This window comes from Electrona antarctica (genome assembly GCF_951216825.1).
Source record: "Electrona antarctica genome assembly, chromosome: 11".
Taxonomy (NCBI): Eukaryota; Metazoa; Chordata; class Actinopteri; order Myctophiformes; family Myctophidae; genus Electrona; species Electrona antarctica.
This window is the reverse complement of record NC_136792.1, coordinates 1,266,184-1,278,683: the sequence shown is the minus strand read 5'-3', so window position 1 is coordinate 1,278,683 and position 12,500 is coordinate 1,266,184. Positions and strand designations below refer to the sequence as shown.

General features: G+C 45.8%; 1 protein-coding gene across 1 annotated transcript in view; it reads right to left on the bottom strand.

Annotated features, from left to right (window-relative positions):
- Window positions 1–12,500, bottom strand: part of LOC306932970 (uncharacterized protein) — a 293,356-nt gene that overhangs the window by 56,743 nt on the left and 224,113 nt on the right. The window contains exons 3-5 of the mRNA XM_079514941.1: window positions 9,675–9,820; window positions 7,757–7,864; window positions 3,199–3,309 (exon numbers count right to left, since the gene is read on the bottom strand). Coding sequence (XP_079371067.1) covers window positions 3,199–3,309; window positions 7,757–7,864; window positions 9,675–9,820 — 365 coding nt within the window. The remainder of the gene's footprint in view (window positions 1–3,198; window positions 3,310–7,756; window positions 7,865–9,674; window positions 9,821–12,500) is intronic.

Below are 12,500 nucleotides of genomic sequence, written 5' to 3'. Positions count from 1 at the left end.
TTAGAAGACATTTGTAGAATCTGGTCTCAGTCCAAATGGGTTAAACTTAAGCATTCCAACTAATGGCCACGCCCACTCTAACTAACAGTAAAGTATTCAATCAGAATGCGATTTGACACCACCACACCTGTTATGATTGATTGATAACGTGCATGCAGGCATTCAGCTTACCAGACACACAATACACTAAGGTATGTACTCTGTGTGTCTCTCACACACACACACACACACACACACACACACACACACACACACACACACACACACACACACACACACACACACACACACACACACACACCTGTGCAGAGTACATAACCGGTCGCTCGGCTCCACCCACACCTGTCACAGGTGTTGACAGGTATTGAATGGAAAAGTGTGTTCATGCATTATTGTATTGTTTCTTCGTTCATTCAGTCACTCATTCATTCATTCATCTCCACATGTTCCACCTCTCGGCTGGGTGCATGGGTCTCAGCTCTGCTCCATACTCCATAGCTCTAGCTATGTTCCACCTCTCGGCTGGGTGCATGGGTCTCAGCTCTGCTCCATACTCCATAGCTCTAGCATGTTCCACCTCTCGGCTGGGTGCATGGGTCTCAGCTCTGCTCCATACTCCATAGCTCTAGCATGTTCCACCTCTCGGCTGGGTGCATGGGTCTCAGCTCTGCTCCATACTCCATAGCTCTAGCTATGTTCCACCTCTCGGCTGGGTGCATGGGTCTCAGCTCTGCTCCATACTCCATAGCTCTAGCTATGTTCCACCTCTCGGCTGGGTGCATGGGTCTCAGCTCTGCTCCATACTCCATAGCTCTAGCATGTTCCACCTCTCGGCAGGGTGCATGGGTCTCAGCTCTGCTCCATACTCACACCTCTCGGCTGGGTGCATGGGTCTCAGCTCTGCTCCATACTCCATAGCTCTAGCATGTTCCACCTCTCGGCAGGGTGCATGGGTCTCAGCTCTGCTCCATACTCACACCTCTCGGCTGGGTGCATGGGTCTCAGCTCTGCTCCATACTCCATAGCTCTAGCATGTTCCACCTCTCGGCAGGGTGCATGGGTCTCAGCTCTGCTCCATACTCCATAGCTCTAGCATGTTCCACCTCTCGGCAGGGTGCATGGGTCTCAGCTCTGCTCCATACTCCATAGCTCTAGCATGTTCCACCTCTCGGCTGGGTGCATGGGTCTCAGCTCTGCTCCATACTCCATAGCTCTAGCTATGTTACTCTCTCTGTTACTCTTCTCTTCCTGTGCTCGCATGAAATACAGACCAGCCTCTCCTCTGTTGCGAAAATATAAAGAACGCTTTACCTACTCACCAATACAAAGGCGGCTTGTGTTATTCAAACCTTTCCATGCCAAGGACTCCAGAATGCATAAATGTATTTTGTCCACAGACCCCCAACTCACTCCCAATCTTCCGCCATATAGTCTGAAAACTCACTCAGCCCTCCAGACACCACCTTAAACTCACTCAGCCCTCCAGACTCCACCTTAGAAACTCACTCAGCCCTCCAGACTCCACCTTAGAAACTCACTCAGCCCTCCAGACTCAACCTTAGAAACTCACTCAGCCCTCCAGACTCCACCTTAGAAACTCACTCAGCCCTCCAGACTCCACCTTAGCCCGTATACAACTCACTCAGCCCTCCAGACTCCACCTTAGCCCGTATACAACTCACTCAGCCCTCCAGACTCCACCTTAGAAACTCACTCAGCCCTCCAGACTCCACCTTAGCCCGTATACAACTCACTCAGCCCTCCAGACTCCACCTTAGAAACTCACTCAGCCCTCCAGACTCCACCTTAGAAACTCACTCAGCCCTCCAGACTCCACCTTAGAAACTCACTCAGCCCTCCAGACTCCACCTTAAACTCACTCAGCCCTCCAGACACCACCTTAAACTCACTCAGCCCTCCAGACTCCACCTTAGAAACTCACTCAGCCCTCCAGACTCCACCTTAAACTCACTCAGCCCTCCAGACTCCACCTTAGAAACTCACTCAGCCCTCCAGACTCCACCTTAAACTCACTCAGCCCTCCAGACTCCACCTTAGAAACTCACTCAGCCCTCCAGACTCCACCTTAAACTCACTCAGCCTTCCAGACTCCACCTTAAACTCACTCAGCCCTCCAGACTACACCTTAAACTCACTCAGCCCTCCAGACTCCACCTTAAACTCACTCAGCCCTCCAGACTCCACCTTAAACTCACTCAGCCCTCCAGACTCCACCTTAAACTCACTCAGCCCTCCAGACTCCACCTTAGCCCGTATAAAATTCACTCAGCCCTCCAGACTCCACCTTAGCCCGTATAAAACTCACTCAGCCCTCCAGACTCCACCTTAGCCCGTATAAAACTCACTCAGCCCTCCAGACTCCACCTAAGAAACTCACTCAGCCCTCCAGACTCCACCTTAGAAACTCACTCAGCCCTCCAGACTCCACCTTAGAAACTCACTCAGCCCTCCAGACTCCACCTTAGCCCGTATAAAACTCACTCAGCCCTCCAGACTCCACCTTAGCCCGTATAAAACTCACTCAGCCCTCCAGACTCCACCTTAGCCCGTATATAAAACTCACTCAGCCCTCCAGACTCCACCTTAGCCCGTATAAAACTCACTCAGCCCTCCAGACTCCACCTTAGAAACTCACTCAGCCCTCCAGACTCCACCTTAGAAACTCACTCAGCCCTCCAGACTCCACCTTAGAAACTCACTCAGCCCTCCAGACTCCACCTTAGCCCGTATAAAACTCACTCAGCCCTCCAGACTCCACCTTAGCCCGTATAGCCCGTAGCAATGGCCATAATAATAATAATAATAATAATAATAATAACTAGAAATACATTAATGCACTCTGTCGAGGTGCCAACTTGCACCTTGCATATATATACACAAGTAGGCTATACATGGCCTACTTGTGCGCAAGCAGAGCACGTAAGTATACTGCTACTAACTAATGTCTATTACAACTACTGTTCTAAATCCTTTAGACCCGTTATTGATACCAACCTTGAAGCGTACCTTAGTTACGTCACCATCAACAGCCAATAAGGGACCACCATTCTTACCTTAGTTACGTCATCAAGAACGGTGGTCCCCTATTGGCCGACGGACAACACCGACATACGCCAGCCGATTACAGTGCTCTGCTTGCGCAGTAATAATAATATTAACAACAACAACACATTTTACCTCACTGTCACTTTCTGAAGAGCTGCATTCTGAAGAGGAGGAGGAGCAGGATGATGATGATGATGAGGAAGATGATGAAGAAGATGATGAAGAAGAAGATGAACTACAAACCTGTAGTGCAGAACAATGTGTGAGCTGATTGGTCCAATCAAACAATGTGTGATAAAACAAAGTTTTATCATCTGTCAAAGTGACCAATGAATGAATGATTCAGAGTTTAGTCAGGCCTCATTCACACGTATCAAACACCAATCAAGCAAATGTTTGGTCGTTTTTTTTAGCCACCAAAATGCTTTTCCAATGGGAGTCACATGGTTTGGGGGGGGGGGGGGGGGGGGGGGGGGGCAGAACACCACCCGCAATCAGACACAAATGTTTGATCAAACCATGTGACTCCCATTGGAAAAGAATTTGGTGGCCCTAACATTTGCTTGAGTGGTGTTTGATATGTGTGAATGAGGCCTCAACCAATGACACTCGCACGCACGCACGCACGCACGCACGCACGCACGCACGCACGCACGCACGCACGCACGCACGCACGCACTATCTATGCACAACCAGTGACAGATAAGAGATTACACTTTGACTCAGCAGAAGGGAGGGAGGGGCACTTGTTGTCAAGATTTAGGAGACATTTGTAGAATCTGGTCTCGGTCCAAATGGATTAAAACATTCCAACGAATGGCCACGCCCACTCTCAGTAAAGTATTCAATCAGAATGTGATCTGACACCACCACACCTGTTGGGATTGATTGATAACGCACAATACACTACGGTATTCAATGTCTCTCACACACACACACACACACACACACACACACACACACACACACACACACACACACACACACACACACACACACACACACACACACACACACACACACACACACACACACACATCATGTTTGTTTTTATTTTTTTTCCAAAAATGATGTTTTAGCAAATTCAACATAAACCAGGATGAACCAGGACGGAACAAGGCAGAAAGAGGAGCCTGCTGGTTGGTCAGTCAGGGACCAATCAGAAGGCTGACAAAGGATGAAGCGCCACTTTTGCCCCTACTGGTACTCTAAACATAGGGACACGTGGACATAGGGACATTGCTGTTCCATGGAGTGGTTGCTCCACCAACAAAGAAAACACTCCGTTCCCATTGAAATGCAGGGGCAGAATCTGCCCTCATAGGTAGAATAAAAGTGCCCTTCATAGGCCCCAAAAAATAAAATCATCAAACAATGACTTATATGTCAAACTCAAGGCCCGGGGGCCAAATCAGGCCCGTGGATGAATTATCTTTGGCCCGTTGGGATGATATTAATTAGTATTAGAACTGGGCCTCTGGTATATTGCACGGACCACCATAATACTACAAGTCCGACAATTCACTGCGAGTGCATTGGCACATATCACATACTATGAAATCAGTGCTTGGTGAGGATCATAGAACAGGAAACTGAGCTTAATAATAATGCATTTTCAGTTTTAAATGCATTTACTTTTTTGCTGTTTGCCTGGGACGTCCTCATGCCCGTGTGTTGAAACACAGTCTGGCCCTCGACCTCGACCAATTTCTTTATTTTGGCCCACTGTGTATTTGAGTTTGACATCCCTGACTTATAGGACCATTAGTTTCAGAAGGTCACGATTTGTAATGGTGACACGGACAGCCTTAGGGGCGTGTGCTCTCCCTCTGACAGCGGACGGACGCATAAAGCGTTGAAAAGTGAAAAACCAGAAAAACTGGTCAAAATAAACGTTCAAATGAGTTGATAAGCGACTCAGCAACTCTGTGTCTAGACTGACTCCCTTCAGCTGTGAATTCTGACAGCACTGATTTAGCTTTAGTCTAGTTCGTAGGAATTTAGACCAGTGGTTTCCCAAGGTGGGGTCCGGGGACCCCCAGGGGTCCTTGAGGGAGTTCCAGGGGGTCCCCAGCTAAATGATGGTTAGGAACCAAATGGGGACCAGTGCATGATTTAACAGGGGCCACAACATCTAAAATCTCAGAGCAGTGCAGGTTAAAAGACTTAACTAAAACATCAATATCAGTGTTGACATTTGAGGGCTGTATTAAGCTGCTGTCAAATGCAACAGTGAACCTTTCAGCTGAGAGGCCATTTATCATCCGTGATCACTTAAAGGAGCATTCAGTGATTTGGGTGCACATGCACGCACTACAGTGGGGGGGACACGCGACAGGCCAACAGCACGCACACCAAGGCCCGCCCCCGCTCGATCATGATTGGTGGAAGGCCCCTCTCATCCTGATTGGATGAAGACTTGGCCACCTAGCCAAAAACAAAACCTACGTTTTTTTTACCCCCAGGGGCTCACTGGGGACAGGGAGGAACTCCTCATATGGTCAGCACACTCTATAGTAGGGAGGATTATCACAACAAAACAAAAAAATAAGTGATATTTGAATTAAGTGAAATCACTGAATATACCTTTAACTCGTGTACCAGCCACACAAGGATTCAAATACATATAAAAAATTAGGGATTTATGATCTGTCCCAACCATCTCCTCAGCTTCAATGTTATCTACCTCTAAGCCAAAACTAAAAACAAGATCCAGAGTGTTCCCCTTGTTGTGCGTATAGGACTCGTGGCATGTTGTATGAGATTGAAGGATTCTGAGATGCTGAGGAAATTAACTGCAGCCTGATTAGTGCTCTTGTTGACGTGAAAGTTAAAACGCCCAGCAGAAGGAATTTCTCAAACTTAAAGGACCACTTCACCACTTTTCAACCTATCTTCATATAATAGGTCCTCACTAATAATCTTGAAAAAATGGCGCAATTTATTTCTACTCGGTCTGTGTCTCATAGGAGGGCTGTGGGCAGGTCAGAAACCGTCTTCCAGTGACATCATCGATGGGGAATACAAGCTAATAAAAACTGCAGGCTTTCTAGTCCTAAAAAGTTGCAATACGAAAATGGAAGCATCGTTCTCACGATAATGAAAATCTAAACATTTTTGTAAAAAAATCTTGTTTAAAAAATAATCTGCCTAATGATGATGTCCCTGGAAGACGGTTTCTAAACTGCCCACAGCCCTCCTATGAGACACAGACTGAGTAGAAAAAAATCGTGCCATTTTATCATGATTATTAGTGAGGACCTATTATATGAAGATAGGTTGAAAAGTGGTGAAGTGGTCCTTTAATAATAGAGGTTCACTAAAATCAGATAAAAAAGAGCTGCTAAAACCAGGAGGGCGATACATTAAAATACAATAAAAATGATTTGTGCGACCTACTCTGGTGATTAAAAGTTCAAAGGAGCTGTAAGTACCAGAACTGACCATCCTAGATGGAAAACAATCTTTGTAAACTACTGCCAAGCCACCTCTAACATTTGACCCGGCTGGCCTAGAGGTGCTTAGTGACATATATTCATCTGCTCTCGTGATGCAAAGGGCCATTTGAATGGTCGTGGGTCCCACAGGGGGTGGGAGTTAGTGCAGCTGGTGAGATGAGAGTGGAGTCATATTGTGGAGATGTGCTCTCGATCTAACTGGAGGTGCAATTTTAGCTGATGCTCTATGGGTGATGAGGACTGGAATGGAGGTAGGGTGGACTGGAATACTGGATGTGCTAATATGGCGTCATACAAGAGATGTAGTGAGATATGCTGCCTGTCAGGATTAATAATAAAGGTGTGGTTGAGGTGTACTATGTCACGGTAAAGTGATGGTTGTTTCCAGAAATTGTCCAAATTGCTGATATAGCCATGGCCGGCTTGGCCGCAGGCTTGACACAAATTTATCAGTTGGTAACTGTTTTGTTAATGCTGTTAATGTTGGTACTGGGGTCTAGGTAAGGAGGTAAGGAGTCATGTTTCATGTTGGTACTGGGGTCTAGGTAAGGAGGTAAGGTGTCTAGGTAAGGAGTCATGTTTCATGTTGGTACTGGGGTCTAGGTAAGGAGGTAAGGTGTCTAGGTAAGGAGTCATGTTTCATGTTGGCACCGCGTCGGGCCGCACCTCGAATACTTTCCATTTCTGTCACACCTAATCTGATCTGGAGCGCTGCCAAATATGGGCGTGTGGCTGCACACACACACACACACACCCTTATACTGTCCACTGTGTCAACAGTCACACACAGAGATCAAATCACTCATCGCAGTGACTTCATGGATCTTGACGTTCATTTCATTTCTCTGTGCAGTGACAGAGTGGAATGTGTTGATGCACAGCGGAGCTGCTTACACTAACTTAATGGTGTAAATCAACTATAAGTAAAGTACTGTACTTAAGTACTTTACTAATACTATACAACACACGTTGCTGTCTTATGTACTTAAGACGACTTATGCTATGTACTTTACTGAAGTATTTCCAATTTCCGGCCATTTGAAAATGGCATTTTTTTGGGTTGAAACACTTTAACAACACAAATCGTCTTTCTTTCTTTCTTTCTTTCTTTCTTTCTTTCTTTCTCAATTCTATTGCTATCCATTGTATTTGGGTCGTTGTCATGACAATGTCTGAGAGCCACATGTTTTAAAAGCATATTATTTGTATCGTGGTTCTTTTCAGAGACTTACTTTCTTCTTTTTCTTCTTCAGTTTCTGCTTCTTCTTCTTGGGAAGCTTTTGACCCAAACCCTCGTCTTCACTGTCTGAAGAGAGAGAGCTGTCCATAGAGTACTGCTCCTGATGGGAGAGAGACATAGAGAGACACACATAGAGGGAGAGAGAGAGAGAGAGAGAGAGAGAGAGAGATTATTCTTTTTTCAATCTAAAATAATGAGACCATCTGAGACCACACAACTGCGTCAAAAGTATGATCAACAAACTATACTATTCTAAGTCTAACACTAGCATGTCTGTTACAGTGTAACCTTGTTAACACTAGCATGTCTGAAGTCAAATCAGACACAAGTAGCAGGTGCTTAAATTCATATTCAGAAAATGTTTCAGATGTCAAACATGTCTGAGATGAAGGAATGATGATAGAATGATGATGGATGATGATGGTCATGGTAAATAAAATGGTAAATTGTGCATTTATATAGCGCCTTTATCCAAGGCGCTTTACATAGATTACATTCACCCATTCACACACACATTCATACACTGATGGCAGCGGAAACCATGCAAGGCACCAAACAGAACATCAGGAGCAATCAGTGTCTTGCCCAAGGACACTTCGACACTAACTCTGGGGGAGCCCAGGTTCGAACTGGCGACCTTGCGGTTCCCATCCGGAAACTCTACCCCTGAGCCACCGCCACCCCATGGAAGGGGAACCTTCTGAAAGCTTCATGGGCCAAAGATAATCAACTTCAAAACCTAAAAAGAACGGTCAAAATGACCTCTGGTGGGCCTGGGCTGTGGCTCAGTGGTCCAGGCACCTTGGCCTGGGCTGTGGCTCAGTGGTCCAGGCACCTTGGCTGGTAATCCAGTCTGGCAGTGTGCCGCGGGTTCGACTCCCGATCCCGACGACCTTTACTGCATGTCTTCCCCCCCCATCTCTCTCTCCCCATTTCCTGTCAGCCTACTGTCTGTCCCTCCCATAGAGTATATATATAATAGAGACTGAACTGGCGCGAAGCTCCGCCCCCCCAGCTATTCATGTCAGTGGAAGTTGCTCAGTGGCGTTTTGAAGCACCCGGAAGACTGCCGGAAGTCCCTCCCAGGACCTCAACTTTGAGGTCCTGAGTGACGTAGGGCAACCGAGCGCTCAACGTTAAAGCCCAGCTGCACGGGGTTTCCCGGTCATGAATCCACGGGTCCGCCTGTAGTCCCTCCTCCTACCACTAGGACCCAGAGCTTCAACGTTGGAAAGTCTGCCTGCCCCCTTGGTCCCTCCATAAAAAAATGTAAAATAAAGGCGAAAGCCACAAAAACATACCTTTAAAAATGACCTCTGGTGGCCAATGTATTGCAGTGTTGATTTCGTCGACTGAAACTAAGACGAAAAATGTTCGTCGACTACCTTTTTTCCACTGGAATAAATGGAAACTAAATGAAAACTAAGCTATTATATGACGACTAAAACTAAGACTAAATATACTGACGATTTCGTCAACAAATAAAAACTAGACTAAAATGTCAGGAAGGGACTAGTGGACAAGAGATCCAGTATAAGTCATTTTACACTTGCGGTTGCATGCTGAAAATAGCAGATCTACAGGTGGAGCTTGTATGTAGATCTGCTATTTCCAGCAAGTGTAAAAACAGTCATTACGACGGCATCAAGGCCCGCCAAAATACATTTTTACACACAGACGCGTTCCATGGTCTTAACCCATTCTGGACGGGAACCCCTTTTGGTGTTTTAACTAAGCATTATGTTATACTTTAGCTATTGAAAAATAGCAGATCTACAAGCTCATAGCGCGCCACCGAGTGGCGCGCTACGAGCTTGTAGGTCTGCTATTTTTGAAAAATCGTGAAAATGCGGCACAATTGCGGCACAATCAGAATATATATTCTTTCAGAAGCTATAGGTCCTCCTTACCTCCCCGGGAGCAGGACATCTGGGTCTGTCTCTCAGGTCGGGACATGGCCCTCCAGGCTCTCCTCCATGCTCCAGGGCTTCCTCCACGGCCTCCAGCCCAGGAGAGAGGCTCCCCGCTGGGCCACAGCTGGGCCTGCTGCCTCCGCCTGGGGCTTCACACACACATCACACAGCTTACAGCAGGCAACTTTGACGATGGAGAGGGCCAATTATTTCCACTCACCCCAGAGAGCTGCATTGCATATGGGCCGCATTTGCATATGTCTTAGCTTGTAGATCAGCTATTTTTGCTATATTTTTGCTATATTATATTTTAATATTTTTTTTGTCATTTTTTACACATTTTTTGACACAAAAAAATACATTAAAGGTGGTTGTACACAGAGTACGTTTTTCGGAAAACGCAGCTAAAGATCCGACGCAGCAGTGTGCAGGGACCTTTACATTTTAATTCATTAAGTCATTAAGCTACATATAGACTGAAGTAATTAAAGCGGGTCATGTTTGCATGTTTGGAATTGTAACAGCTGAAAGCAATATAATATATCAGAATTCTGATATTAACCTGAGGGCCGGCTGGGCCGCAATAAGTGATGGTGGGGGGCTGGGGCCGCATGTGGCCCCTGGGCCGCCATGTTGCCCATGTATGGCTTACAGTATCAGCAGTGGAGGAAAGCATACAGCATGTGACGGGATTGGACTGAGGGGCTGCCATCGTCGTGCAGATTACAGCGTTTGTTTTTGTTCGTTTTTTATCCAAAATGAGTTAATAGCACACTAGCACAGGCAGGCTCTTCACATACTAGAGCAGGGGTCGGCAACCTTTTTGACATGAAGTGCCAGGTTTTTTATAGTTTCTTGATAGTTACATCAAAATATTATTATGACACCACATCAAAATGTAACATTTCCATATAGGCTATAACAATTGTGCCGTATTATTGTCTTTTGTAATATTTTCTTGCATCAGGATGTAATGATCATTGGACTCGGAGAGAAATAATCTCCCAAACGCAGTCTCTCCCCAGTCAGAGAAGAAGTATGTGCAGGACGTAATGTGTATATAGATGCAGTTTAACTGACTAAGTTTTGGTTGAATATTTAATTTGAAAATAAATAAGCTCTCTAGACTCTCACACTTATGCCAGTGACCACTCTCCCCTGTGCCAATGTTGGCACCCGTGCCTAAGGTTGTCTACCCCTGTACTAGAGCATGTCTGTAAATATGAAATTAGAGTCCATATAAGTATAGTGAACCTTTCAGGGCTCGCTGTTTCTCTGCAAGACGTTACTCTATAAGCCATATCTCCAAAACTGGTGGGTCAAACTGAACAACCAATATGTCAATTTGAAGCTATGATTCCCTGCTTTCACATGACAGAACGGAAATGAAGCTAGCCCTCCTACTATGCCATATAGTGCCGTAGTAAATCAGTGTTGTACATACAGTAGTCTGCAGAAAACCTGGAGACTGACATTCAGTAATTGGGGTCTTATGATCAAAATGAGAACATTATAAATGTGTGTAAAAACTAAATCTAGAATTTGCCACGGACACACATTGATGAGCCCTGCGCAGGAATGTAGAGTCAACAAGAGATGGATATCTCTGCTGTCGGGAGGAAACCTCATAACTCCAAAATGTTTTCAGGAAATGAAAAATATACATTTTTCAGGAAATAAAAAAAAGCCTTATATATTTTTTTTAAAACAAAGCAATTCAGCCTCATCAAAGTTGGTGTTGTGACTTTGTATATTGTCAATTACTTCCATGAGAGGGGGAGAGGTGGTGGAGTTAGTTGCTGAGAGGGGGAGAGGTGGTGGAGTTAGTTGCTTTAGCAGACAGTTTGAGAGGGGGAGAGGTGGTGGAGTTAGTTGCTTTAGCAGACAGTTTGACCCTCTGTCAGTTGGACCCTCTGTTTAAAGAGGGGGAGAGGTGGTGGAGTTAGTTGCTTTAGCAGACAGTTTGAGAGGGGGAGAGGTGGTGGAGTTAGTTGCTTTAGCAGACAGTTTGAGAGGGGGAGAGGTGGTGGAGTTAGTTGCTTTAGCAGACAGTTTGACCCTCTGTCAGTTGGACCCTCTGTTTAAGAGGGGGAGAGGTGGTGGAGTTAGTTGCTTTAGCAGACAGTTTGACCCTCTGTCAGTTGGACCCTCTGTTTAAAGGAGAGGGGGAGAGGTGGTGGAGTTAGTTGCTTTAGAGGGGGAGAGGTGGTGGAGTTAGTTGCTTTAGCAGACAGTTTGACCCTCTGTCAGTTGGACCCTCTGTCAGTTGGACCCTCTGTCAGTTGGACCCTCTGTCAGTTGGACCCTCTGTTTAAAGGAGAGGGGGAGAGGTGGTGGAGTTAGTTGCTTTAGAGGGGGAGAGGTGGTGGAGTTAGCTGCTTTAGCAGACAGTTTGACCCTCTGTCAGTTGGACCCTCTGTTTAAAGGAGAGGGGGAGAGGTGGTGGAGTTAGTTGCTTTAGAGGGGGAGAGGTGGTGGAGTTAGCTGCTTTAGCAGACAGTTTGACCCTCTGTCAGTTGGACCCTCTGTTTAAAGAGGGGGAGAGGTGGTGGAGTTAGTTGATGAGAGGGGGAGAGGTGGTGGAGTTAGTTGCTTTAGCAGACGGTTTGACCCTCTGTCAGTTGGACCCTCTGTTTAAAGCACTTTCTACTACTCTCATTTTACTTTTACTATTTACTACTGATTTATGCCAAAACAATCAAAAACCTCAAAACTGGAGTTATGAGGAAAAATAAATATGGAGGGGAAAAGTAAATAAAACATGTATTCTATTACAAATCAGTAATGGAGACCTTAACCACTCCAAACATGGAGACCTTAACC